The sequence below is a fragment of the Parasteatoda tepidariorum genome, chromosome 8 (genome assembly GCF_982258835.1).
Source record: "Parasteatoda tepidariorum strain Cologne lab strain chromosome 8, Ptep-v5.0, whole genome shotgun sequence".
Taxonomy (NCBI): Eukaryota; Metazoa; Arthropoda; class Arachnida; order Araneae; family Theridiidae; genus Parasteatoda; species Parasteatoda tepidariorum.
The window spans coordinates 70,573,548-70,598,034 of NC_141762.1; the positions used below are offsets into that span (position 1 = coordinate 70,573,548).

A 24,487-nucleotide genomic window follows, 5' to 3' on the forward strand; every position below is an offset into this window, starting at 1 on the left:
TGGTAGGAAGGTATAGGATACTTATGATCAATTCCCCGACAAAACTATTGTAGCCATAATGTCTTGATATTCTAAATTCGAATTCATCAAAATAAGAGTATATTCATGTAAACAAAATAAGTTGGGTACATAATATCTTGTTAATTAGAACGTCAGAAAGAAATATATAGAGACGGACACCAGTGTTACATCCACACCGAAGGGTTAATTGCAGGAAGTTTATTTTATGCCCTTCAAATATTGTGTGCAGGTGATTCTGGCAAATCTAACCTCATTATTTTAAATGTATTCTTTCAAATGTAAATTAATAATTTCAAATTTAGGAAGGACATATGAAAATAAAAGGTAATTAAGTTCATTACAGAAGCATTCTGCTGCCTGAGTAGTATTCTACATACCACTTAAACAGTTCTTTTGGTGAAGTTAGAAACATAAAAAAAGAAAGAAAACTTATAAATTCAATAAATTTTAAAACAGAATTTACTCATTTAAAATCAAATTCTTTTAATAATAAAAAACTCAAACAAACAAACTTGATATGATTTTTTACTGTACAAAAGAAATTTACAATTCCTTTTTACATAATGATTTCATAGATTTGACATAGGTAATTATAGGACACTTAAGCTCACTCATATTTCATAATTCTTACAGTATCAATTTTACATCTTATCGCATTTGCTAGACGAACACAAGAAAAATATTGATTACAAATGGTCCCGAAAATTGAACTTACAACATTAGTGTCTTAATTAATTTATATACAATATATTACTTTAAATCAGGAACTATGTATAAATAATAATTGAAAGATTAACATAATGAAGATAACTCATTTCCAAACTTTAACAACACCATCTTTTGAGGCTGATATGACAAGGTGCTGGGAGGTTTGAATGGTGGAAATAGCACTAATGATGTCATAGTGTCCGGGTTGAGGGGTTTCTGGGTAACGACGGACAACCACATCTTCTGAAGATGTTTTTCCACTCGAAGATGAGTTCTTATCTTTTTCATTTTCTAATGGATGATGTTCACATAATACTTCCGTTCCATCAATCACTCTAAGACTGAAAAATAATTGACAAATAATGCATGGATAAAGTACAGGATGTTTGCAATAAATACAGGAATATTTGCAAATAATACAGGATGTTATAGTATTAATTACAAGATATATTATAATATTTAAGGATGTTTGCAATTACCTACAATTAAATTGTATTTATAGAAATGAATTAAAAAAATATACACATTAGTGCTCACACAATAATATTTAAAAGAGTAAACAATAAAATTTTTTAGAATATTACCAATTACTATTATTCCATGTATAAAAATATCATAACATATTTTATTGCCAAAAGAAAAAAGAAAGTTTAACATGGATTATTAGAAGCTCCTATTTCTACCAGGCAATCAAATCGGTTTTAATGTTTATCATCTAGTCTTCCTTCCTCGTAATTCAGATTTTGATAATATTATTCATTTTTTCCTTGCTCAAAAAGTAATTTAAGATTCCTAATGCATAAACTTTTTAATTTTTTTTTTTAACTGGATTCTAAAGAAGCACATATAAAGGTGTTTGATGAAGGAACACCCTGCTTAAATTATATCAGGGTTACTTATGGTTTAGTAGTTTTAATACCTTTTAACATTGAGCTTGTTTTAAATAACTCATACATCACAAACTTTTATTTAATCTTTAAGAACACATTTGTGGTTATTAATAATATAAGAAAATTAGAGGCGCATTTTATACACCAACCACCTTCAAAGTGAATACAGTGACTTATTGTTAATACAAGAAAAAATTCAAGTAAAATTAACAAAATATTCTAAATTAACCAGTGTAATTAAATTGAATGCAGATAACATTAAAGTAATTAAATTAAATGCCAATAAAAATGTAGTGAAGTAATATCTAATTAAAAGGTAAAGAATTAAAATAAAAACAAATGGAAAATTCACTAACATTTGCATTTATTGAGCAATAATAAAATTTTAACTTTATAACTGTCTTTATGGTTTGCTTATAAAAATTTTTAACCGTGAGATCTTCTATGCTAATTTTTTGAAAACTTTAAGCAGTAGTAAACTTTTTGCTGCAAAGGACAAGGTTTCTTTTATTTTATTGTATGCAAAAATAGCACATAGAAAGAAAAATTCTGCACTAATTTGCCCAACGTAGAATTATCATGATAAAGTTAGCTTTTATAAGTGTGTTTATTTTTATATGAATAAAAATACCATAGGGTAGAAAGAACCAACAAATTTTAATTCTTTTAAATTAAAACCAATTTTATAACTGAGAGTTATAAGTCATATGTCAGAAACAGGATTATACTTCAATTAATGGCTATTTTTTTTATAATTGGCATCTCTGTACATAACATCCAAGTTCTTTTAGGTTAATAAAAATTTAAGATAACTACGAACATCAATGATATAACAATACTTTGAAGGTTTTATAGCTGAAACCGTTTAATATTTTTAATTAAACATTCTGGAATACTTATACTTTTATTAAAATTTCTGGAACATTTCATATTAAAATTTTTTTTTTAATAGTTTATTACATTTAAATGTATCAATTTTATCTATATATTATTTTGAAATCTTCATTAAAGTTTTTAAAATATTTTTCTGAAAAAATTTTTAGTAAAATTTTTAGAATACGCACACTATTAACATTATTCTGCAGAAATGAATGACACCAAATACAAAGTCTGAATTGGATGATGATAACATAAAAAACGAAAATCAAATGAAGCATTTACATATTATGTCTGGTTGACTATGCGTGTATACTGTATAAAAGCTTGAGTGTTAAATAAACAAAGTATAGCAAATGTATATAAATAAAAGGGATAATTTTAAATAATAAAAAAAAATTTATAGATATTTTTTCATCATAATTGAATTTTAAGTTATTTCATTCCTGTAAAAAATTCAGGGCAAAATCTATAAAACAAAACTAAAATAAATTTAACATCATTAGTATTTTAATACAATATAATTCATCGAAATATTTTTAAGTAAACTACTTCTATATAGAATTTGGATAAGTAATGGATAATCTAAGGAAAATAATAAATACTTTAATAAATTCTAATGGAATTAGAAGCAATTTAAGTAATTAGAAGCAATTTAGGTAACATTTATAATTAAATTAATTTTGGTGTAGAAATACACAAAAAGGTTTATAAGTGAATTAATTCAGGTTTAAAAATATACAAAATGTATTAAAAAATTTTTTTTTTAGGAATATAAGTGATAGCATGGAAAAAATAAATTAATTTCAATTTAGAAATATAAGTAATAAACATTAAATAAGTTACAGAGTTAATTATTTTGAATAAATTAATTTAGACAAATTTAAACTATCTTGTTATTATTATTATTTATAAATTTTAAACGATTCTGATCAAAATTAATGAACTTTAAAATATTTACAGCTAGACATTTGATTCCGTTTCAGTATTTTAAAATGTATAAATTTCACTGGCAGGAAACTCAATTCTGTAAAAATGATTTTGTTATAAAAATGAAAGTAAATGATTTGAACCTGTAAAATAAATTTTAGTTTTATTATGCTGAGTAGAAGAATATTTCATCACATAAATTAATTAAAAAGTTTCTTTTAATCTGAAATCAATTAAAATGACAATTTAAAAGTTAAGCAAAATTTTGTAAAATATTAGTAAGTGGAAAAAATATTTTATAAACAGTCGTTGAATGGCTGACTCTTTTTTTTTCGGGAGGGGGGGGGGTTAATACTACTAATGTTCAACTTTGTAGCCTTGTAATTTTGAACTCTATCAAGAAGACAAGAGAAATTCTGGATCAAGTATGGGGCGAAATTTTGCCTTTGTCAGGGGTGATTGTGAGCCCAAGTCAAAATTCTAGAAAATTTCTTGAGTTAAAAAAAAAAAAAATTCACATCTAAAAATTAGAAAAAAATATAAACAAGGTTTTTTCCATTTTCTCAATACTTCTTAGTCAACATAAAATATATTTAAAACTTTACACATACCTATAATGACCTGGAGAAGTAATTAAAATTTAAAAATATGTCTTTCTTTCTTGAGTTTATGATTATAATTACTATTTACTGATAAAAAATGAATAATAATCTTGAATATAAGCTTATAAAGTAGCTTTCCTAACAAACAAATGAAATAAACTGTGTTTTTTAAGTTCCACCTTTGAAAATCTGATTTCCGAAAATCTTTGTGATCAATGATTTTTTGAAACATCTGAACCTTCGATCTCGGGAAACTTTCGGATCACGGTTGGCAAAAAATCAGGATTTTTTCCGGAGCACAATCAGCCCTGCTTTGTGGAGGATCTTTTGATGGAACTAACCTACTTTTGCTATACATAGAGAGGAAAACCTCCTACGGTAAGACTAACGACAAGGATATTCTAACCCATGTTCAGTCTACCACTGAGAATACTTTACATCATGAAAGCATTTAGTAAAAATAAAATGTAACTTATTTGAGTTATTGTTTTCATCAATAGATTTTGAGTTACATACTATATGAGTTACTGTTTTCATCAATAGATTTTCACGCGAAAATACTCATTTGCAATAAAGTAATTAGCAAGCAATGCTATTTCACTCTGTAAAGTAAACAAAGAGAAATTAAATGTGATTACGTGTAGTTGAAGCTGGAGAGTGGCACAAAGCGATCATTAACAGCTCCCACAATCACACGAGAGGCAGTGGGATTTTTCAAATCCCAATAACGTATTCTTCTATCAGAGCCAGCTGTTAGAAGAGCTGAATTTTGTTCATGAGATGACCAGCACATGGAATAAATGGAATCGTCGGATGCCTGTACAAAGAAATACAAGTCATAAAAATATATATTTTATACAGAAAATATATGTAGAGTTTGATTTTATTTAAACATATATTTATTCAATGCATTGACAGTAAATACATGCCACAGACATATACTTTGATTTTACATAAACGCATATTTATTTGAGGCATTTAGTCTTAAAATTAGCTCTTCAAAACTTTACAGGGGTGGCAAACTACATTTTTCATTATGAAACAGAAAGTCCCTTTTTTAATTTTTCAAAAGACATTGATATTTTAACATAGTCTTTAATATAAACATTTTACTCTTTAAGTATTGAAATAGAAAAGCAATTGGTGGTTAGGAATTTTTTTTTCGTTTTTTTCAATAGAGGACTTAATTATATTTTTTTCACAATTTCACACTTAAGCCTCATAATCATTATGTATTTAGGCAGCTGATATAGAAGGGCTTACTTGCAAAAACAGTTTGATTAATTCTATGCGGTAGTTTTTGGTTGGTGCCCTTTCAAATAATCAAAGGGACAAGCAGAATTTTTGGCATATTATATATTTTTTACTATCATAAAGGTAAGCAAGAAAAAAAATCTGATGTTTATGGAAAAATAGACAGTACAGTGCAGTACAATTTGCAAAATTATAATTTGATGACATTTTGATTCAGATGCACAAAAATACAGCTTACCAATTTAAGCTGATGACGACACAATAAAGGCATTAATTGATGCTAACTGGCGAATAGCAGTTCACAAGATCACAGAGAGATTAAATTTATCAAATTAGATGATTCATGATTATTTGAAAAGCTTAAGGTTTAATTTTAAAGCATGGTATATGTGTTTTTCATGTTCACATGGAAAGAAATTTATGCCGTTGCGCTGAGCTCTGTGATTTGCTTTTCAAACATCGAGAAAATTATTAAGTTTCGAATTGCGTCATCACTGAAAGCAAAAAAGCGGCTATCTGCAACAATATTAAACTGTACTGATTTTAAGTTCGACGAGGTTATTTCGAAATTTTTTAGTGTACTAGTGACTTTCTAAAAGTTTATGGACTTATGGAATTGGTCTTATTGGATAAAACTTGTAGGTTAGAAAAAACAACAAAAACAAAAGTAGTTTAATACAAACTTATGGATATTTAATCAATATATTTAGTAATATTTCCCACTATATTATTCTTAGTAATATATCTAAGTTCTTCATTATGAAAGTTCAGTGACCTTCAACAGGTTCAATAGTGGGCCAAAGAAAAATTCAGGACATTATATTTTTAAAAAAATCGGGACATTTTTCAGAACTATCTACTGTATACATATACACATACATGTTTAAAAAGGTAAATAGCTAATTAAAAAGTATAATTTACTCATCTTTAGAGTAATAAAAGCAATTTCTACTGCAAAAGAATAATAAAATAGACTATTTACTAGTTAAAATTTCATAATTACTTTGTTTAGAACGGAAAGTTTTAACAGTTTCCAGAAATTTTTTTTATCAATTGTGAACAAATCATGATAGTTTCACACCAATACATGAAAACAATTTATTGAACTGTTGTGTTAAAAAATTACCAGTATCAATTACGTAATATTCCTTTTCATCAATATATAAATAAAATATATAATATAGTTTAAAATATCCTTAATCAAATAATTTTAAAGTCAATTATTTAATTAAGGATCTTATTTTCAATAATCTCGAAATGAAAACACAGTGAATATGCTGCTTAGAAGTTTTGTACTAACTTAGTAGGAGATCCCTGAATTAATCATTTAAAACTGCTATGAAATGTTTACTGTATTGTTGATTGGAATTTATTATTTCAAATATCGCACAAAACAGATGTATCAAAAAATGCGAAACTACAAAACTCTATCTTACAAGATTTTTTACTGCAGTTGCTGAAAATAATAAGTTAGCCTATCACCCTTGAAATCATCATCATAAAAATTTGACAACATAAAATTGTTAATTCTGTTTTCGTTTAATAGAATTTAATTCTTAAAGAGGTTGAAACAATGAATTCTACATGCAATGCTAAATACCTGAACCAATTTTAAAATCAATAGACAGTCCCTAAATTAGAACAATCGAATTTTGCGATTTCCACAAGCATTATTAAATAAAAAAAAATATATTGGATCAAAAACCTAAATCAGTTGGCTCTACAAATCTACTTTTTTAAATCTGTATTTGGCATTCTCAGAAAATGGTATTTTCTGAACACATACAAAATCAGAAATTTCAGGACTAAATGCTAAAACTCTGAATTCTGCTTTAACAACTCATAGCTATTGTGACTCTTTGGACTACATCTGTAACTTATTGTAGTTTTCTGAATAATTAAATGCAGAAAGCAACAATCGACAAATTAAAGGAATCATATGAAGGACTAACCACCTCGGTTAAAGAAAGTGGAGCTGCTTTATTGATTGTCCACAAAGTCATTAGTCTTCCTTGAGTTTCCATATCCCATAAGCACACCTCATTATTTCCTTGGACTGATGTAAAGATAGAAGACTTCTTTTTGGGGTGGACTAACATATGACGAATACGAGAATCTAAAACAAACAAAACATATTTTGCTTAGTAAAGGCAACAGGAAGGGCAACAAATAATTTTAAAAAGATTTGAATTGTTTTATCTTTATTATTTGTGTCTGTGTATGTCTCATAGATTAATTAAGTCCTATTGATTAACACCAATTTATTGATTATTTACTTTTTTTCTTACCTATAAGAAGAACAGGTATTCAGATAGTCCATTAAACAAACTAAGCAATATTTTTTGAGCGTCAAAAGACAATTAGAAAAAACAGCTGTAAAACAAGTAATTTAAAGATCAAAAACAGCAGTGGATAAGAAATTAAGAGTCAGTAATTTAGCAATGTTATTTTCTCCAGCTTTACCTATAGGCCATTCAAAGAAATTGTGTTAATTAAGTAAGAGACCTTATGGAGTTTGGAAAAAATTTCTAGAGTGAATTTAAAAATTGCTCTTGTTGGGGATAGTGCTATGGACCAGATAGTGCATATTGGCAGCTTAGCAAAGCTTGAAAAGCATCAGTTTTTCCCTCCTTTGAGGGAAGAAAGTTGAAAAACTCAATTCGAGTTAAGTCAGGAAGAAACTGAAATACCTTAAACTCAAAGAGTCCATAACGACATGCAAAAAAAAATCCTTTAATTCAATGAGAAAAGTTATGTCACACGTATATAAACTTGAGACTAGGGCAACAAGGATTTGTGACATAGATAATATTGTTATTATGTAAATGTATGAAAAAAACTTTGATTTCTTTGTGCAAAAATGTTTTGTAAGCGATAAAATGCATTCATTAGGGATTACATAACTTTTTGAGAATGAGCCAGTTAATTTTATTTTATGTGAGATATAGTGTTAATGTATTTTATCTGGTTTTCTTGGTTATATGAGTTTTATGGAGTTAGTTTATTAGGCTGGCTTTGTTTATAATCGATGGTGATTTATTATGCAGTGGTGGTATGTGCGCAGTCTTCCCTACTGTGGTGATATTCTAAATATTTTGTCAGAATTTACGTCCTCAGGACATAATGTAATACCTGTCACAATAAGGGGTTTGAGACTTGTGTTCTTTACAGATGTCTCAGATTCCTTTTGGTATTATATCCTTGGGGTTTATTTTCTCATTAACAGTTTCAATAAGTTTGGCATTTCTAATATCTTCTGAAGACTCAATTGTTACTTTGATAATTATGTAATATACATTATAATCCACAGCTCAATATCATAATTATGTGCAATTTTTTTTCTATCTTCTTGAGAAGTTCTTGAGATGTGGCAAAATATACAAAAAGTATAATTAACAATATGGGATCCAAACTTAGGACTGCTCTCTTGACCAAACTACTGGAATCATGTTTCCCAGATTGCATTTGGGTATCAGATTAGGTAGGGGATGGCAAATCATAATCCGTCATAAATAAGGTATGTTCAGTTAAAGAAAGTACGCTTCTGTGTCTCATATTGCAATTTAAAATATCATCTGCGTTAACTAATTGGCATGCTTGAAGTCACCTCCTCGAAAGTTTAAGATGAAGTCCTAGTAAGTAAAAATCAAATTATTAGATAAAAAGTTATACAAGGGTAATTTGTTTTTCCTTTTGTGCACCGTATTCTTACATATATTCGAACACTCTTCAGGCATTTTCAAATATTTTGCAGTAATAGTTAATAAACTGTACAAAAAGTGAATGAAAAAAGGCTCAGTAAATATAAATTGGAAATATCAAAACAGATTTTGCTTTTTAACTTTAAAAAATGGAGGGAAAAACAGCAAACAAAGTATGTACAGAACATAAGGTAAAAAAATTGCAGTATTGCAAGATTATTTCATGATGGATATCTTTAAAAAAATATTTTAAAGGAAAAAAAATGACATGATCAAGTTGAAATTAGCTAAGTACAAAAAATAGATATATATAAAGGTACAAAACTTTATTTATTTTAAAAATAAATCAACACTTTTATAATAATTTAAGTTTTTAGGAAAAATATATTTTGAGAGATTTTAAGCTCACTGCATGTGTTGAAATTACAATAAAATCAGAATAGCTTACTTGTTGGATGCGTCACTGTAGTGATTGGAAGTTGAAAACGAAGATCCCAACAAATCATGTGACCTCGAGATGTACCAACAACAAGCCAACAGTGATGAGGATCAGTGCAAAATGATGTAATGACACCTATAAATATTTAAATTGATCTACAATTAAAAATTAAATTTTTTATTAATTATAGAACAATAAAAATATTGTAAAAATTTCAATACATGCAAATAGAAAATAATGAGAGATGATTAAAAAGATAAAAAATTATAATTGACAAATTTGTCAATGAAAAACTTAAAGAATAGCATAAGTATAACAAAAATAGTTAAAGGGAGTAATTATAATATACCATAAAATGGTTGCAAAATTAGAAGAAAAAGAGTTAATTTTACATTGCTTAACACTTTAAAATCTTAGTAATTTTTCATATATAAGTGGTTGTTAAATAGTTGAATTGGAGAAATCGCAAAAAAGTAACACCCAATATTTGAGAATTAATAATTATCGAAACAATCCAAGATATATATTTTTAGAATGCATGTCTTTTACTTTACAGACAATAAACAATGACCTTGGCGTGGGCTATTTTCCAATTTCCAGGCTGTTCCAGGAGAGCGTAAGTCCCATCCAACAATTGATCCAGTTACTGTTGCATATGCCAAAACAGATTGGCTACCTATAAAAAAGTATTAAGTGAGAGTTTAGGAACAACTAATACAAACTTATTCTTAAATATAAGAATAAGACTTAAATGTAATAAAGATCACAACCATAAAGATATTTCACTCAGCTATACAGTTTAAAATTAATGATATTGTAAAATAAAAAAAAACCATGAATACATCAAAATATGACAATTAGGGATAAGATTCAAATCCTTCAAATAACAAGTACCCAGAATATTTAAATTATGGTAAGTGTACTAATATGTTTGAAAGTGTTGATTCTCTGTATTTCGTACTAAATTTAACAACAATTATGCATAAAATATGGTTTAAAACTGTTCTCAAATAAGTTATAGCAATTTAATTAGAATCATGATTGCTCTCTGTATTCTAGAACTCTATATTGATTCATATAACAGGGCTGAGTTTGGTAAAAAACCAAAAATGCTAAAAATAGAAATCCTAAATTGTTATGTGCAAAACAACTTTTTAAATAATTGGAAAAATACCTGACATTTGTACAAGAGAAAGTGTATGTAGGAAACATTTATCCACAGAATGCTATAAATGTTTTAAAAATATTGATGTGAGATTTTATTTATTACTTAAATTGTATGAATATGAATCTCAATGTGTGATTTTTAAATCACGTGAATACAAATCTCGACATTTAATTTCAAAATTGTGTAAATACGAATATAATGTTTAATTTAAAAATTGCTATAACATGAAAATCCATGTTTGATTTGCAAATCGCGCGAATACCAATCTCGATGTTTGATTTTAACATTGCGTGTATACAAATATCGTTGTTTGGGTTAAAAAATTGAGTGAATACAAATTCCTGTAAATAATTTTTAAGTCACTTAAACACTAATTATAATAGTGGCTTTTAAATCTCGTGAATACATATTGCGATATTTGAAAAAAAAAAAAAACACTTGAAAATTCAAAACATGATACGCGATCTTAAATCGCGTAAACAGGAATCACAATGTGAAATATTAAATCATGTGAATGTAATTTTAAATTTCACAATTGCATTATTACAAAAAGTGCAAAAAAGAATCATTTTTTTCTTGGTAATTCGATAACGGACAAACTTTCTTTGAAGAGGCAGATTATTTTTTTTTTAGCAATAGTAAAAAAATTTCTGCGATGGTGACAAATTTTCCACGAACAACGTTCAGGTATGCTATACGGTTCTGGTGGACGGTGCACAATGCTCACAGCATAACCGATGTCATGTGGTTGATTCATGTTCTGTTAGTGTAAAGGAACTTAATCCTTTAACACTAACAGAACATGAATCAAAATTTAATTACCAATTTGCCATACACAAAGCTAGTAATCTGATTGTTGTACTATTACAGATAACTTTAAATTTTGTGTTTAATAAACAACTGCTAAGTAAATCACAATACAACTACTGATTTTCTACATTAGATATGAAACTGAAAGATGAACTGAAAGAAAAATAAACCAATCCTAAAATCATTAATTTATAATTGAGAACAAAAGTATTTTTTGCGTTTATTGAAGTGCATGAAAATTTAAATAAAGTTACTTGTTATTTATTTCAAAACATTATTTAATGAAGAGTAATATTGTTATTTAATAATAATCATTTTTAAACAAATTTGACCAAATTTTATTTTAGCCCTTATTGTTAAAATAGTCCTTTTCATATATATTACGAATGATGGCTCCCTAAATATATATTTTTTAATTAATCTTCAGTTGAGGCCTTTTGATAGCCAATCCTTAATTTTGATTTGTTTAAAGAAAAAATGATTTAAGGCTTTTTAATTGTGGTTACTCATGTTATCTTGTTGAAAAGTCCAGTACTCTTCATCCCAATTTTCTGTATAATATTATAAAATGTCCTATAGGAGTGTATTAAGTGGAATTCATTTGGGTTCATTTTCACCAAATTAAAGACATTCCAAAGCTATAAAAAGCTACCCATACCATAACTGCCCCACCGCCAAAATTACGACTGAAAAAATATCCTTTCATTTCATAATCAAGGTGATGCTGATATGATCTAATTTCATCACTGAAATACGATCATATAGGCATGATCATATTTAATTACTGATAACTACATTTTGCAAATCAGAGATCCAGCTCATTTACATTAAAAAAAATTCTAGATGTGCCTTCTTATGCTGCACACTTAACAAAGATTTATTTAATTTTTTTCTCTTTTATGACTCCAGACTGGTTACGTATTTGCCTTGCTCAAGAAAAAAGAGCAAGTAATTTTTTTTGAAAATCATACTAATTTTAAATTATTCTACATTAATTTCTGATAGTGGATTGATTGTTATACAAGAGTCCCAACAAATTATCAAAATCAAGCATTACTAGTTGCGGTAAGTGAGTGGTGGGTGACCACTTTGATCAGTCTGCGAGGGGTGAGGATGCACGATATTGATCCTCATTTAACTTTTGTACTGCGAAGTGCTCAACTTTGTATGTAGGTCACAGGGCTGCCAATCGAAATTGTGATGACACATCTGCTGATCATCCTCAGGAATGTTTTCCAGACCATCATCAATAGCTAATTGTGCTCTAGTACGAGTTAAAGTACTACTACTACTCTGCATTAAATTGATGGACATCTGTAGCATTATGAGATAGATTAAGTTAACATTTCAGTGGTCGTACACTATTTGTAGTTCTTAGTAGCTCTACAAAACAGTTTTCAAGAATTTCTTTTTTTAAACATTCAACAAATCAAAAAAATTTATAAATTTATTAACCTGTATCAAAGTAATCAATGTCAACCACACAGCCTTCCTCAACAGGATCTAGATTTCTTGTATAGAGTAGAGTTGATTTTGTGTTTTCATACTGAAATCTGAAAGATATACATCTTATTAGAAAAGAGTAGTAACATAGTCAACAGTAATGTAGAAATTTTTTTTTATTTTATCAGAATGTGAAACATTAGAAAACATTTCTGTTTAAATTTTTCAAATGACAATATTGCAAGCAGCAAAAATCAAAAATAAAGTTTTGATATATTATAACTGTAAATAATTATGGCTGAAACTGATAAAACTCCGATTTTTAAAAATTAAGTTATAGTTTTTTTCTCCATATGCTGACAAATAAAATCGAAACTAGAAGTAAACTCTCTAAAACGGAATTAAAAGATTTTTTGTTGGGCTTTGAGTACTTTAATCTTAGTTTTTTTTTATTAAATAAAGGTATATATTTAAGACAAATAAAATTCATATTCAAAAATTAATTTTCCAATAATTAATTTTTTGTTGTCAGAATTAGAAAATGTATTTTCTGAAGAATGCTGATTTTGAAAAAATTTCTTTACGTTAACAAAAAAAGTTTATTACAGAATTTTTTGAAATTTTGTATCTCGATTTTGAATATTGCTATCAATTTTTGAACTAAAAGTTATGGTCTAAATGTGAATTATCAAGTTTCTAAGTAAGAATATTAAGAAACTTTCATTGAAATTTCAATCCATATTATAGTTTCATTTCATTGTTCTTTTGAAATTTTCTCAAGACATGAGTTTAAAACACAGGAACAAAACGTTAATGATCAAGAAAACAAAATATTATGAAATTTATGCGTTACAATTTGTTGTAGATATCTTAGTATGGCATGAAAAATTTGTAGTTTTTAAGCTCCAATTTACTAAATAATTTTAAAAAATACTGTATAAATTTTTATACTTTAAATTCATTTAATTCCCCAATCATAAAATTAAAATTTTAATTAACCAGGCAGATATCTTAAATGCTTACAAAGAAGAGATAACTTTTCCTTCAAGTTCTTAAGCAAAAACTAGTAAAATAGAATTTCCTTAAAATATTTATTATTCTTTAAAATAACAGTAGAAGAAAAATTGATAAATCTGAAAGTCAGTTTAGTTTAAAAATGCTAAAAAACATTGTTTTCTATAAATAATATAATTTAGTAGAAAAACTAAAAAAGATTAAAAAGCTAATTTACATAAGTAGTATTTATAAAAATTTTCCCATTACCTAAAAACATGGATGCTTCCATTATCGGATGCAGCAGCTATTGATTGCATATTTTGGCATAAAGTCATAGAAGATACTGGACTATCTGCAAACATAAACATATATTTGCAATATTAATTACGAATCCAAACTGACAAAATTTCACTGTTAAAGTGTCAATAAAATGTTTAACAATCAAACATAAAACAGGGTGATAGGCAAACTTCTTAAAAAATTTCTCGACTTTTTTAGACCCTTTTTCCCCATAAACTTTTTTCTCAATATTTTATTAAATGTACAAGTTAGTAAAATAATAAAATGAGAAAATCAAATATACAAATTTAAAGAAAATTGCAATTAACTAAAGATCTGAATTTAAAAAATTGTTTACTTTATTTATCACAAAATAAGTGAAAAAATATAACAAATACAAAAGAGAAGTAGACTTTTTTTCTATTATTAGTATCTTTTTTTTTGTGTGTGCATTCACTACTAATAATAACTTAATGCAGAAATACTTTTTCCAACTAAATACATACTAATTAAAGAAAGTAATTTGTCCAAATGTGTTTCTCAGAACTCATCCATTTTATGTAAGGAGCTGTAAAACACACAGATTGCCCACCATTTTATTTATAGAGAATTGGTGTATTGATGTGAAAATGTAAAAAATTATCTGCAAAAGAGGATAAAAAACTGATTTGACTTTTGATTACCTAGCCTGTTGTAAGAGAGTCTTGATCGATTAGCTACATTTCTTCCTTCCATTTTTTCACAATCCCATATCTTGACTGTTCCATCATTGGAGCAAGTGGCAAAAAGGCAAGTGCCAGTAATTACCTGAATCCTGAAAATAAGTAACCCAATAACATTAAACGATATATTTAAGGATATGAAATATTGTGCTTGTAATTTTTAAAACATATATATCAATACACTTTTACAAGTTTAGAACAATTTTTCCCCTATATTCTAAATCAAGTAGCCCCAAAGATTTCAAACACTATATACCAAATCAAATAAATAATTACCAGTGAGAATGCGGAAATAAATTAAAAGAGAAAAAGCAAAAAAAAATTGAAGAAATAAAATGAATAGGGAAAAAAAATAACTAATAAGTATTCAATTGTTTTTAAAATACATGTAGATATGAAAAAAATGTTAAATTTGTTGAAAATAACAGCTGTTATTAGGATTGTAGTTAGAAGGTCTAAGTTAGTGACAACTGATTCTTTAAAATTAGTTCATATTGTTCTTCAATTGCTAGAAAAAATAAATAAACTTTAACAAACAATTATGCTGTCAGGTTTAAAATAAAATAATTAGAGAGATGCATTAACAGTAGTTACTAAGTAATTTAAGGTTCTTTTGTCAGCTCAAACTGAATAAACATAATTTTACTTTCTGAAATCATTTCAATGTTAAATATCACATAAATTTTACTCTAAAATATAATAGGCAGAAATAAAAGCCTAAATTTAAAGAACAGTTTTGGCTCTGGTAAAGAAATTACAGCTAAAAAATATCGAACAAGATTTCCTAAGAAAAACTGAAAAGAAATTGGAAAATAAAGTAATCAAGATAAAATGAAAAATTATAAATCTGTGCATCATAAAGGTATGGTTAAATTCTGCATTTTTAATTAAACATGTTCTGGCCGTAAGAACCAAGGTAGTTGTTTATTCATTTGATATTCTAAAGTCATCTAGTAAGATTGTTTTTTAGAGAATATTGTTCACATATATTACCAAACAAATTTCAACAATAAATTTAAAACAAATCTTACAGAATGATACAAAACAAATCTTACAGAATGATACAAAAACATCAAGTAAATTGATGCTGCTGATATCTTTTTGAATGAAAGTACTGCACAATTAGAAGAGAAAAAGATAGAAAGAAAGAAAAGTGGTCTTACTTGTTGACAGAACCTCTGTGTTCTTGGAGATGAGCTATAAGTGAACCAGCAGGAATTTTAACACTTTTTTTACTACTCTGTTGAGGCTTTTCATCTTTCAGTTTCACATCACTTGCTTCCCTAGCAATTTCATCACTAATCCACTCCTCTTGTTTCTTGTATATGAGCGCTGCTAACTCTTCCCTGCAGGGGGCACAGTGATCTAGGAAAAAACAAAAAATACCTTAAACTTACCCTCTATACAAGCAATAATACATTTGCTTCAACATGAACTATTAGGTCAAGAAATAGCATCTAAAATAATAGTCTTAATTGAGACGATATTTCTTCCCTTGAAAGGGAGTTAAATATGAAGCAACGTCTAAAATAAAATACCCGTATGTGAAACAATTTAATTAAACATACATGAGGAATAATCTAGGAAAGAACCTGCATAGAGAAACTTTTGGAAAGGTAAATGAAAGGTGGTCATAGTATAGGAAAAGATTAAATGCTTAACATTATAACGTACAGATTTCAAAAATAGAGATTCTCCCAACTTTATTAACTCAGATTTAAAACCTAAAAAGAAAACTCTCACATGATGTTTGAGGAATAAAAAGAAAAGGTTTAGCAAGACTAAACTCATTAATATAAATTTAAATTTTGGTTTATAAATTAAAATAAGTATAAACAGTTTTATGGTATTAATTTATCCTCTAACGCAAATCTCGTAGAACATCCAAAACTAGGCACATAGATTTGTGGATCTGAACACGACCTGTTGGTAACAGAAAGTTCCGTATAAAAAATTTTTTTTTGCATGTCCAGCAGAAAAGAGAAAAATATAAATTTAGTAGAGGACTGCAAATATTTAATCTAAGAATTGGAGGAAAAACATAAACAAACTTACTTGGTTTCATGTCTTCAATAATATCTAACTGTAATGGAATGTTTTTATCATCTATAGGATTTATAAATTCCAAACCTTCTTCTGTTACTTTTCCACTGGTGACGAAAGAATTTAATGAAGGATCAGAATTTTGATGTGTTAGTTTTGGCGATGGAGGGCTTTTTACTTCACTAGATCCAAACATGTGCTGCCATTCTTCATTCTGAAACAAAGAAAATTAAATTGCAAAAATATTAAACCAATTTTTTTAAACGTCACTATTCAAACTAAAATTTTATACAGAAGCAGAAAAATGTAGTAAAATAATGTATAGCAGATAGAGGCTTAAATAACATTCAGTACTTCCAGTAGTTTATTTTGGATTTGAAGACTGCTTTTCAAATTATGTAAATTTACTTAGTATAAATAAGCTAAATATAGAACTTGATTTTTTTGAAATATAATTAAAGTAACTTTTTTTCAATTAGAACTAAAAAAATAGTTTTTAATTTTGAATTAGTTGCTAATGTAGCATTAGAGGTACACAAATGGTCTAGTTGTAATGGTTTGGCATCCTTAAGGATCATTTTGAATTTTCTATTTTTGTTATTAAAGGATTGCTTACAAAGTTTGGATCAACAATTTCCTGGTAGCCTTAGGGTTCGAAAATTGTAAGCTATGGAATTTGAGGCTCTTGAAAGGTATCAATTTTATTATTTTCATGCAGTATATGTTAATAAGTGCTGAGTTCTCCCGTGTTTTTTCAATACCCAAGATTTTTTCAATGCTCTGAGTATTAAAAGGGTAAGGAGCTTCCTCACAGAAAAGAGAACTTTGAGTTTTAAAGGGGCATCTCTGAGCATAAATTATTTTCTTAAAATAAATAAATAAACTAAAAAAATGTTTTAATCAATAAACCTAATCATTTTTTTTTTATCAAACTTAATATTTTGAAATTTTTTTTCTATAATTTAAACTGAAAATTATGAAAAAATAAACATATAAAGGTGCATTTTTTTTTTAAAAAAAAGGTATTTATTTAAAAAATAATTTTAGAATTTAAAACCTCTTAGAAAATTCATTAATATACCTCCTGAAAAAAGAGAAACTTACAAAAATTAAACCAGTTGAGAATAATCCTAACAAAGTAAATATTTGTAATAGTAATCAGAATTTAACCCATAAAAGCCGATAATTTTATCAGTATGTAATTATTATTTAAACATTGACTTTATTTATTTTTTAAAAATGGAACTACTGGCACAAGGGCACACTACATTACCACAATTATAAGCATAGAGAAAAATTGTGAGAATAATCACCAGTCTACGCATCATGCTTCCCAAATGCACACAGATTTTTATGAAGCAGAAAAAACCAGGGTCATTACACTTAAATGGATTACAAACCCCTATATAATCAGAGAATATAGGATATGGTCAGACACCTAGCCTTCAGAATAAAGAATCATGCTGCAGCACAAGCTTTGGTAAGTAAAGGCTCTGCCCTCTACACCGACTTGGCAGCAAAATTTTTTGAAAAAAAAAAAACTTGTTTGAAACAGATAATAAAGTTTTTTAAACTGATAAATCTAAATTTTGGTAATAGAGTTTTAAGGAGATGCAGCAGATTGTGCAATCACCTCTAGCCCCATAAGTTCATTTCCTGAATAAGAAATATCTTCTTCACATATTATGATACATAAATATATACACAGGGTCTTTATAATTAAAGTTCCACTTTGAAATGGCTATAAAAATAAAACTACGCGACCAAATGTCATCAAACTTGGTAAATGTCTATAAGAGGTCATGGGATTTTAGTTCCCGCAACAAAAATAAAAGTTCAAAAATTCACCACCAGCGGAGAATGGTGCTGTATGCAATAGTGTTAAACAAATGTGAAATATGTAAATTTGTTTTACACGGCTTTTACCGCAAATTTGCCGTAAGCCTTGCGGTGTCATTGGACCTCGGCGTTTTCCTCTTACAGTACGGAACTTTTGTAAAGCCCTTCGTTCATTGCTGTCGCATTCATAGTAACATTTCACGAGCAAAGCACGGTCTTGCATGGTAACAGACATTGTCGACTCAGAACACTGACAGCTCAGACAAGGCGCCTCACTTTTATAACTGCCAAGTCACATGACGTGTAAAACAAATTTGCATATTTCACATTTGTTTAACACTATTGCATATAGTGCCATTCTCCGCTGGTGGTGAATTTTTGAATTTTTTTTTGTTTTTTTTTTTTTGCAGGAACTAAAATTCTATGACCTTTTATAGACATTTACCAAGTTTGATGACATTTGGTCGGGTAGTTTTATTTTTATAGCCATTCCACTTTAATTATAAAGACCCTGTATATATATATGAATTCAACTTAATCCATGTATTTTGGTGCACTTTATTTAGTAGTTTCCATGTAGCAGTTATTTATGACTTTATAAAATATACCAAGATTATTTCAATACTCTGAGTATTTAAATTGAAATTTTCCCCCATTCAACTATACTAATATTCTTTTTTTTTTTAAAAAAAAAAGAAAAACAAATTAAATGTTATCTATTTTATGTGACATAAGGTGAAAACTTTTTTCTTAGAGCCCAGCATTAAGAAAGTAAAAAAAATAATAATTGAACAGTTTAAAATTCATTCCCATACCTGCCAACATTAAAGGAATAAAATAACGTAGAGTTTACTAACCGTCTCAATTTTAGGTTCATGACTAGTGTTGCTCAACTCTGGAGTCTTGTAATTTTGAACTTCTTTATGGAACTACCCCGCTTTTGAGTTACTTGGGGAGGAAACGTTTACGTTTTATTTTCCCAATTTTCAATAAATGAAATTATGTTTAATTTTGGAGTTTATTCAATAAGTCCATATTCAGTGAACAGCTGATGCTACATTAACTTAAGACACATCTGTTTATGCATTATTTTCCTAATTTTATAATAAATGCTATTAGGTTAATTTTGGAGTTTATTCAATAAGTCCATATTCAATGAACCGCTGATACTAGACTGACTTAAGACAAATCTGTTTATGTTTTGTTTTTCTAATTTTTAATAAATGTTATTAAGTTTAATTTTGGAATTTATTCAATAAGTCCATATTCAATCAACCACTGATGTTACATTTGGTATTGTCAAAACTGAATAGTTAGAGCTATTATTAAAATAGATAATAGCCAAAGTTACATAAATTGTATAATGTTTGTAAACTTATAACAATAAGTGTGTGAATAGAGATGCTATTTTGAAAATCTTCAGTACATACCATAACAGTAGGTGACTCTATAGTGGATTTTGCTTTTCTTGCTGGTTTTCTGCTGGAATAAAATACAGAACTTTTATGTCGTTAGTATAGAAGTAGTTTCTTTAAAAAAATACAAATAAAAGTTAAAGTTTCAGGAAAACATTAATACTTTTGAACAGCTTGCATTGGTTTGTCAAAATGATTTTCAACAAGAACCAAAGGAACAGAATAAGTCTGCGGAGGAAATGGATAACTTGAAAGATCGATTTCACCTTCATTCATATTGCTTGAAGAAACAAGATCACTAAGAACGAAAAGGATTATGAAATAACAGAAAAAATGAATGAAAGAGAGAAAAATTATTTTCTAATTTCTTTTTCGATTAATGTCAGAAGTCTTACACAATATGCTAGAGAGTTTAATTTATTAAATGAAGTTTCCTAAAAAAAATAGTAACTATTGTAAAGCTAAATTGAAAAGCTAACTAATCCAGTTATAAGTCATAAGAAATGGAAAATTAATAAACATTTTTAATGAATGTCAGTTTCAATATTTGATTAATTATTAAGATACTCTGAAAATAATATGATACACTGATGCTTGATGAACTGATAATATGACACTGCTAATTTTTTAAATCAAATTTCCAAATGCCTTGTAAGAAATTTTTATCTAATAATTTCAAAGCAGAACTTTCATTTTTAAAAACTGTTCACATAAATCTAAATCAGTACTTATGTGTAATTAATAATTAATTTTTAAATTTTTTTTTTACTTATGGTTATAGCAAACTTATTTTTTAAAAAAGAAAATTTTATTTCTGACTTGGAAAAATTTAATAATACTTTTTTAATCAAATTATAAAAAAGAGATAATTGATTCTTAACACAAAATGCTACAGAAATATTTATAAAAACTTAAAGTTATCATGCCTAAATATATACATATTTTTATTTACTTACCTGCATTGCCAAACAACTAAGCAATGCAGTAGATCCATAAAATTCTTATTAATTATTTTAGGTCTGTATAATTTTTAACTCAATGATAAAACGGATCTACTCAATTTAACTCAATTAAAAAACATTTACTGTTGCAAGTATCAAGAGAAAATTTGTTGTTATAGAAAGACATTTTGAAACAAATCATTTGTACATATCCACATGATAAAAAACATTTAAACCTTCCACTCTGAGAGAAAGAGAGTAAAAAGGACTCTCACTGGTGATCTTCTTATCACATGAAATACAACTTGACCAGTGTGTTTGGTATGTATTTTGGAGTAGTCTGGGACTTCAATTTTCAGTAACTTTAGAACTATTGAATCTTTTTTAGAGCAGTTAGAAGTGAAATTCTTTACACTTTTAAAGGTGTTTGGAATACTATATTAAATCTAACTAGAATTGTGATTACAGGGTTTATAGTCAAATTATTCACCAAAAAATAAGCACCTTTTAAGCACTTTTCAAGCACTCTAATAATATTTTTAAGTACTTTAAAAGAATATCATAATTAGGCAGGGTTGGAAATTTTTGACAATTGACGATTTTATCTGGTTTTAACAGTCATGTCAAAAAAAATTCTTTTGGCATTGTTTTTGATAATTGTCAAAATTTTTGAATCATGTAAATTGAATGGCGTTTTCATAAGCTACAATCTGACGATGAGCCAAAATAGATTGGGGTTGAATTAATTGTGAAAACGTCGAATAGCACAATGTGAACAGTGTCAATTTGAGAAAGGGAAAATTAAGCACTGTTTAAAAACACCCAATAAACAAAGCACCTTTAAGGGCTTTTAAAAAATGAAAATAAGCACCTTTAAGCACTTTTTAAAAACGGTACGCACTCTGGATTGTTAAGCAGTGCTAAAAAGTAGGGAATAAGTAAAATTACTTATTTTTCAACTTCTACTACAAAACTCGTACAATATCATTTATTCTTCCACAATATTCATTTAAGGAATTGGTTGATATCCAGGTTAAAGAATGAATTTCAATGGACTTGATCTCTAGAACCCCCATCAATTGGAAGATCTAATCTAAAGCTAAATCTATCATTGCATCTTCTTGGGAATCTCCTCTGGCATTTGGTTGCAACAATGGTAAGCAACCAAGAGGTACTGCTATTAAGCAAGTCAAATTCAACAGACTGCTTTGTCAGTGCCCTAAGTTGACACCTGAAATATCCCAAATTTCACTGAAAAAATAAGAACTTCCCCTATTGCAGAAAAAGTAACATGGCTTACATCTTTTTTCGTACTCAGAATAACTTAAGGAGGATTTATTACAGAATCTTTTATTTGTTATGGATTTTGCATTAGTTTATGGCCTTGAGGATCTGGTTTAGTCTAATGGGTAACCAGTGAGGATTAACAACAACACAATAAAAATAATTTTAGAGCAGATTTAATTTCTTTCTTTCTTTTTTAAAAAAATGTTTTTAGTTCAGATAAGTTAAATTATATTAGATTTGGAGTTATTTCATAACAAAAATACATGTTTTAGAACAACTGCAACAAAATTTGCAACAGCAAATCTAAGATTATGATAAATTCAAGCTAGAACAACAAAGGTATCCTTCATCGTAACTGAATATTAAACTCCAACTCGCAGAGTGAGAAATGAGTTCTCATTTCCTGAACATATCAAGCACAGTAAGAAGATGTTATTTTAAAAATTGTTTGTATTGTTTGCAAGTGGGCAATAATATTGGTTATTGTTATTTATTACTGATTACTTATAGCTACAAAAAAATCCACAATAAAAATAAAACTGATTAAAATAAAAGCAACATGAAGGGAAAAAATCTAATTTGAATTTTCAGTTTCTGTTCACATCTACCTCTAATACCATCAATTAATATGATTTATTTAAGTAGCTGTTATAAAAAGTACTTGAAACAAGCTTTGAAATGTATAAACTATCATTAAAAGAAGAAGAAAAAAAATATGACAATTAATAATGTTTGATATCAATAGCACTAGTGGACCCCAATTATTTCATTAGACTTACTGCTTACTAAATGTTCATAACTATTATCAAATTAAATGTGCTATGTATCAGCAAAATACATTTAATTTTTTACAAAAAAGAATTTGAGGATTTAAGAAAAAAAAGGTTTAATAATTATGAATAATGGGAATTGACCTGCTCCGGCCTCGCTACATTCTTGGTTGCAGGGAGAGGGCTGCCAGAATATCTAAAAATTTGATAATCATATATGAAAGACTTTTGAATAATGGTTTAAATCCACTTTAAAAAATGTAGTTAGCCTTACATTCACACTCATGCAAATTATTTCTATCTAATATTAAATTTCTATCTTTAAATTATTTCTATCTTAATTAGTACACCCTTCAGCTTATTTTTACTACAGTACATATACCATGAATCAGAAAAGACAGTAAAAACAATTATATTTACATCACTTTAAGGCTCTGTAACTCAAAATGAAAAAAAAAAAGTAAAGTTCCAATATTCAAATAATGATTTCATACACTGATAACCTCAAAAAATAATAAAAGTAATAAAAACCTTCATTATGCATAAAAATTGCTATGCTTGGTTAAATATGGAGCCTTACGTAAAAAATGAAAAAAAGAGAGAATGTTTCAGCACTGCATTGTAAGAGGATGGCAGACCACTATACTAATTTATTTGTATTATTTATTGGTATATCATTTCTTTTTAAAAATTTTTAAACAATAAATTGATTTCACAGATGACAATGCACTTTTTAAAACTTTACAAGGTAAAACTGCAGAGAGTTAGAAAAATAAATATCAAATTACTTACCCACACTTTTTAAGCTGAACTTTTAGTAAATGATCTTTCATTGCCTAAAAATATATACCCATATAAATGAAAACAAATTAATTTTCAAATATTTAACATGCAATGTATATATATATATATATTAAGAGTTGGATTAATCATATTGTTTGGTGTTAAAAAAATGAGGAATATACCAAAAATAAATAAAAAAGATTAAAAATGTATATAAACATATTAGCTCTATGTATTACACAATTTATTATTAAAATATTTTATGCTTTATTTCTATTCACCTTACTGTTTTTTAGAAACTTTATATAATATGATTAGAGTAATAATTACAAATTAGTGGTGATAAATTTATTTAATTACTTTCATTTTAAACATAGTTATTTCAAGATTAAAATCTTTGTATGTATAAAAAAGTATATAGTATAGCAATTGTTAAAAAGTCGCACGAAGTTTAATTTTTAAACAGTCAGACAAATAGAAAATTCCATTTAACTAGCAGTTTATACTACATAGAAAACCAGCTATTTTCAAGTTAATGATTAGGGAAAAGAAGAAAGGAAAACATCCTGT

General features: G+C 27.3%; 1 protein-coding gene across 10 annotated transcripts in view; it reads right to left on the bottom strand.

Annotated features, from left to right (window-relative positions):
- Positions 1 to 533: 533 nt before the first annotated feature.
- LOC107444174 (vacuolar protein sorting 15) overlaps positions 534 to 24,487 on the bottom strand; it is a 53,665-nt gene continuing 29,711 nt past the window's right edge. For 2 of the 10 annotated variants that reach the window (XM_087169099.1, XM_087169100.1), the window contains exons 23-35: positions 23,927 to 23,970; positions 20,300 to 20,434; positions 20,152 to 20,221; positions 16,895 to 17,096; positions 16,003 to 16,204; positions 14,801 to 14,931; positions 14,106 to 14,190; positions 12,855 to 12,952; positions 9,993 to 10,097; positions 9,431 to 9,556; positions 7,237 to 7,397; positions 4,666 to 4,844; positions 534 to 1,070 (exon numbers count right to left, since the gene is read on the bottom strand). In XM_087169099.1, the coding sequence (XP_087025225.1) occupies positions 833 to 1,070; positions 4,666 to 4,844; positions 7,237 to 7,397; positions 9,431 to 9,556; positions 9,993 to 10,097; positions 12,855 to 12,952; positions 14,106 to 14,190; positions 14,801 to 14,931; positions 16,003 to 16,204; positions 16,895 to 17,096; positions 20,152 to 20,221; positions 20,300 to 20,434; positions 23,927 to 23,970 (1,776 nt within the window). In that variant the 3' untranslated portion in view covers positions 534 to 832. Of the gene's footprint in view, positions 1,071 to 4,665; positions 4,845 to 7,233; positions 7,398 to 9,430; positions 9,557 to 9,992; positions 10,098 to 12,854; positions 12,953 to 14,105; positions 14,191 to 14,800; positions 14,932 to 16,002; positions 16,205 to 16,894; positions 17,097 to 20,151; positions 20,222 to 20,299; positions 20,435 to 23,926; positions 23,971 to 24,487 lie in introns of all 10 variants that reach the window. The other 8 variants (XM_087169097.1, XM_087169098.1, XM_087169102.1 and 5 more) reach the window with 7 other exon arrangements.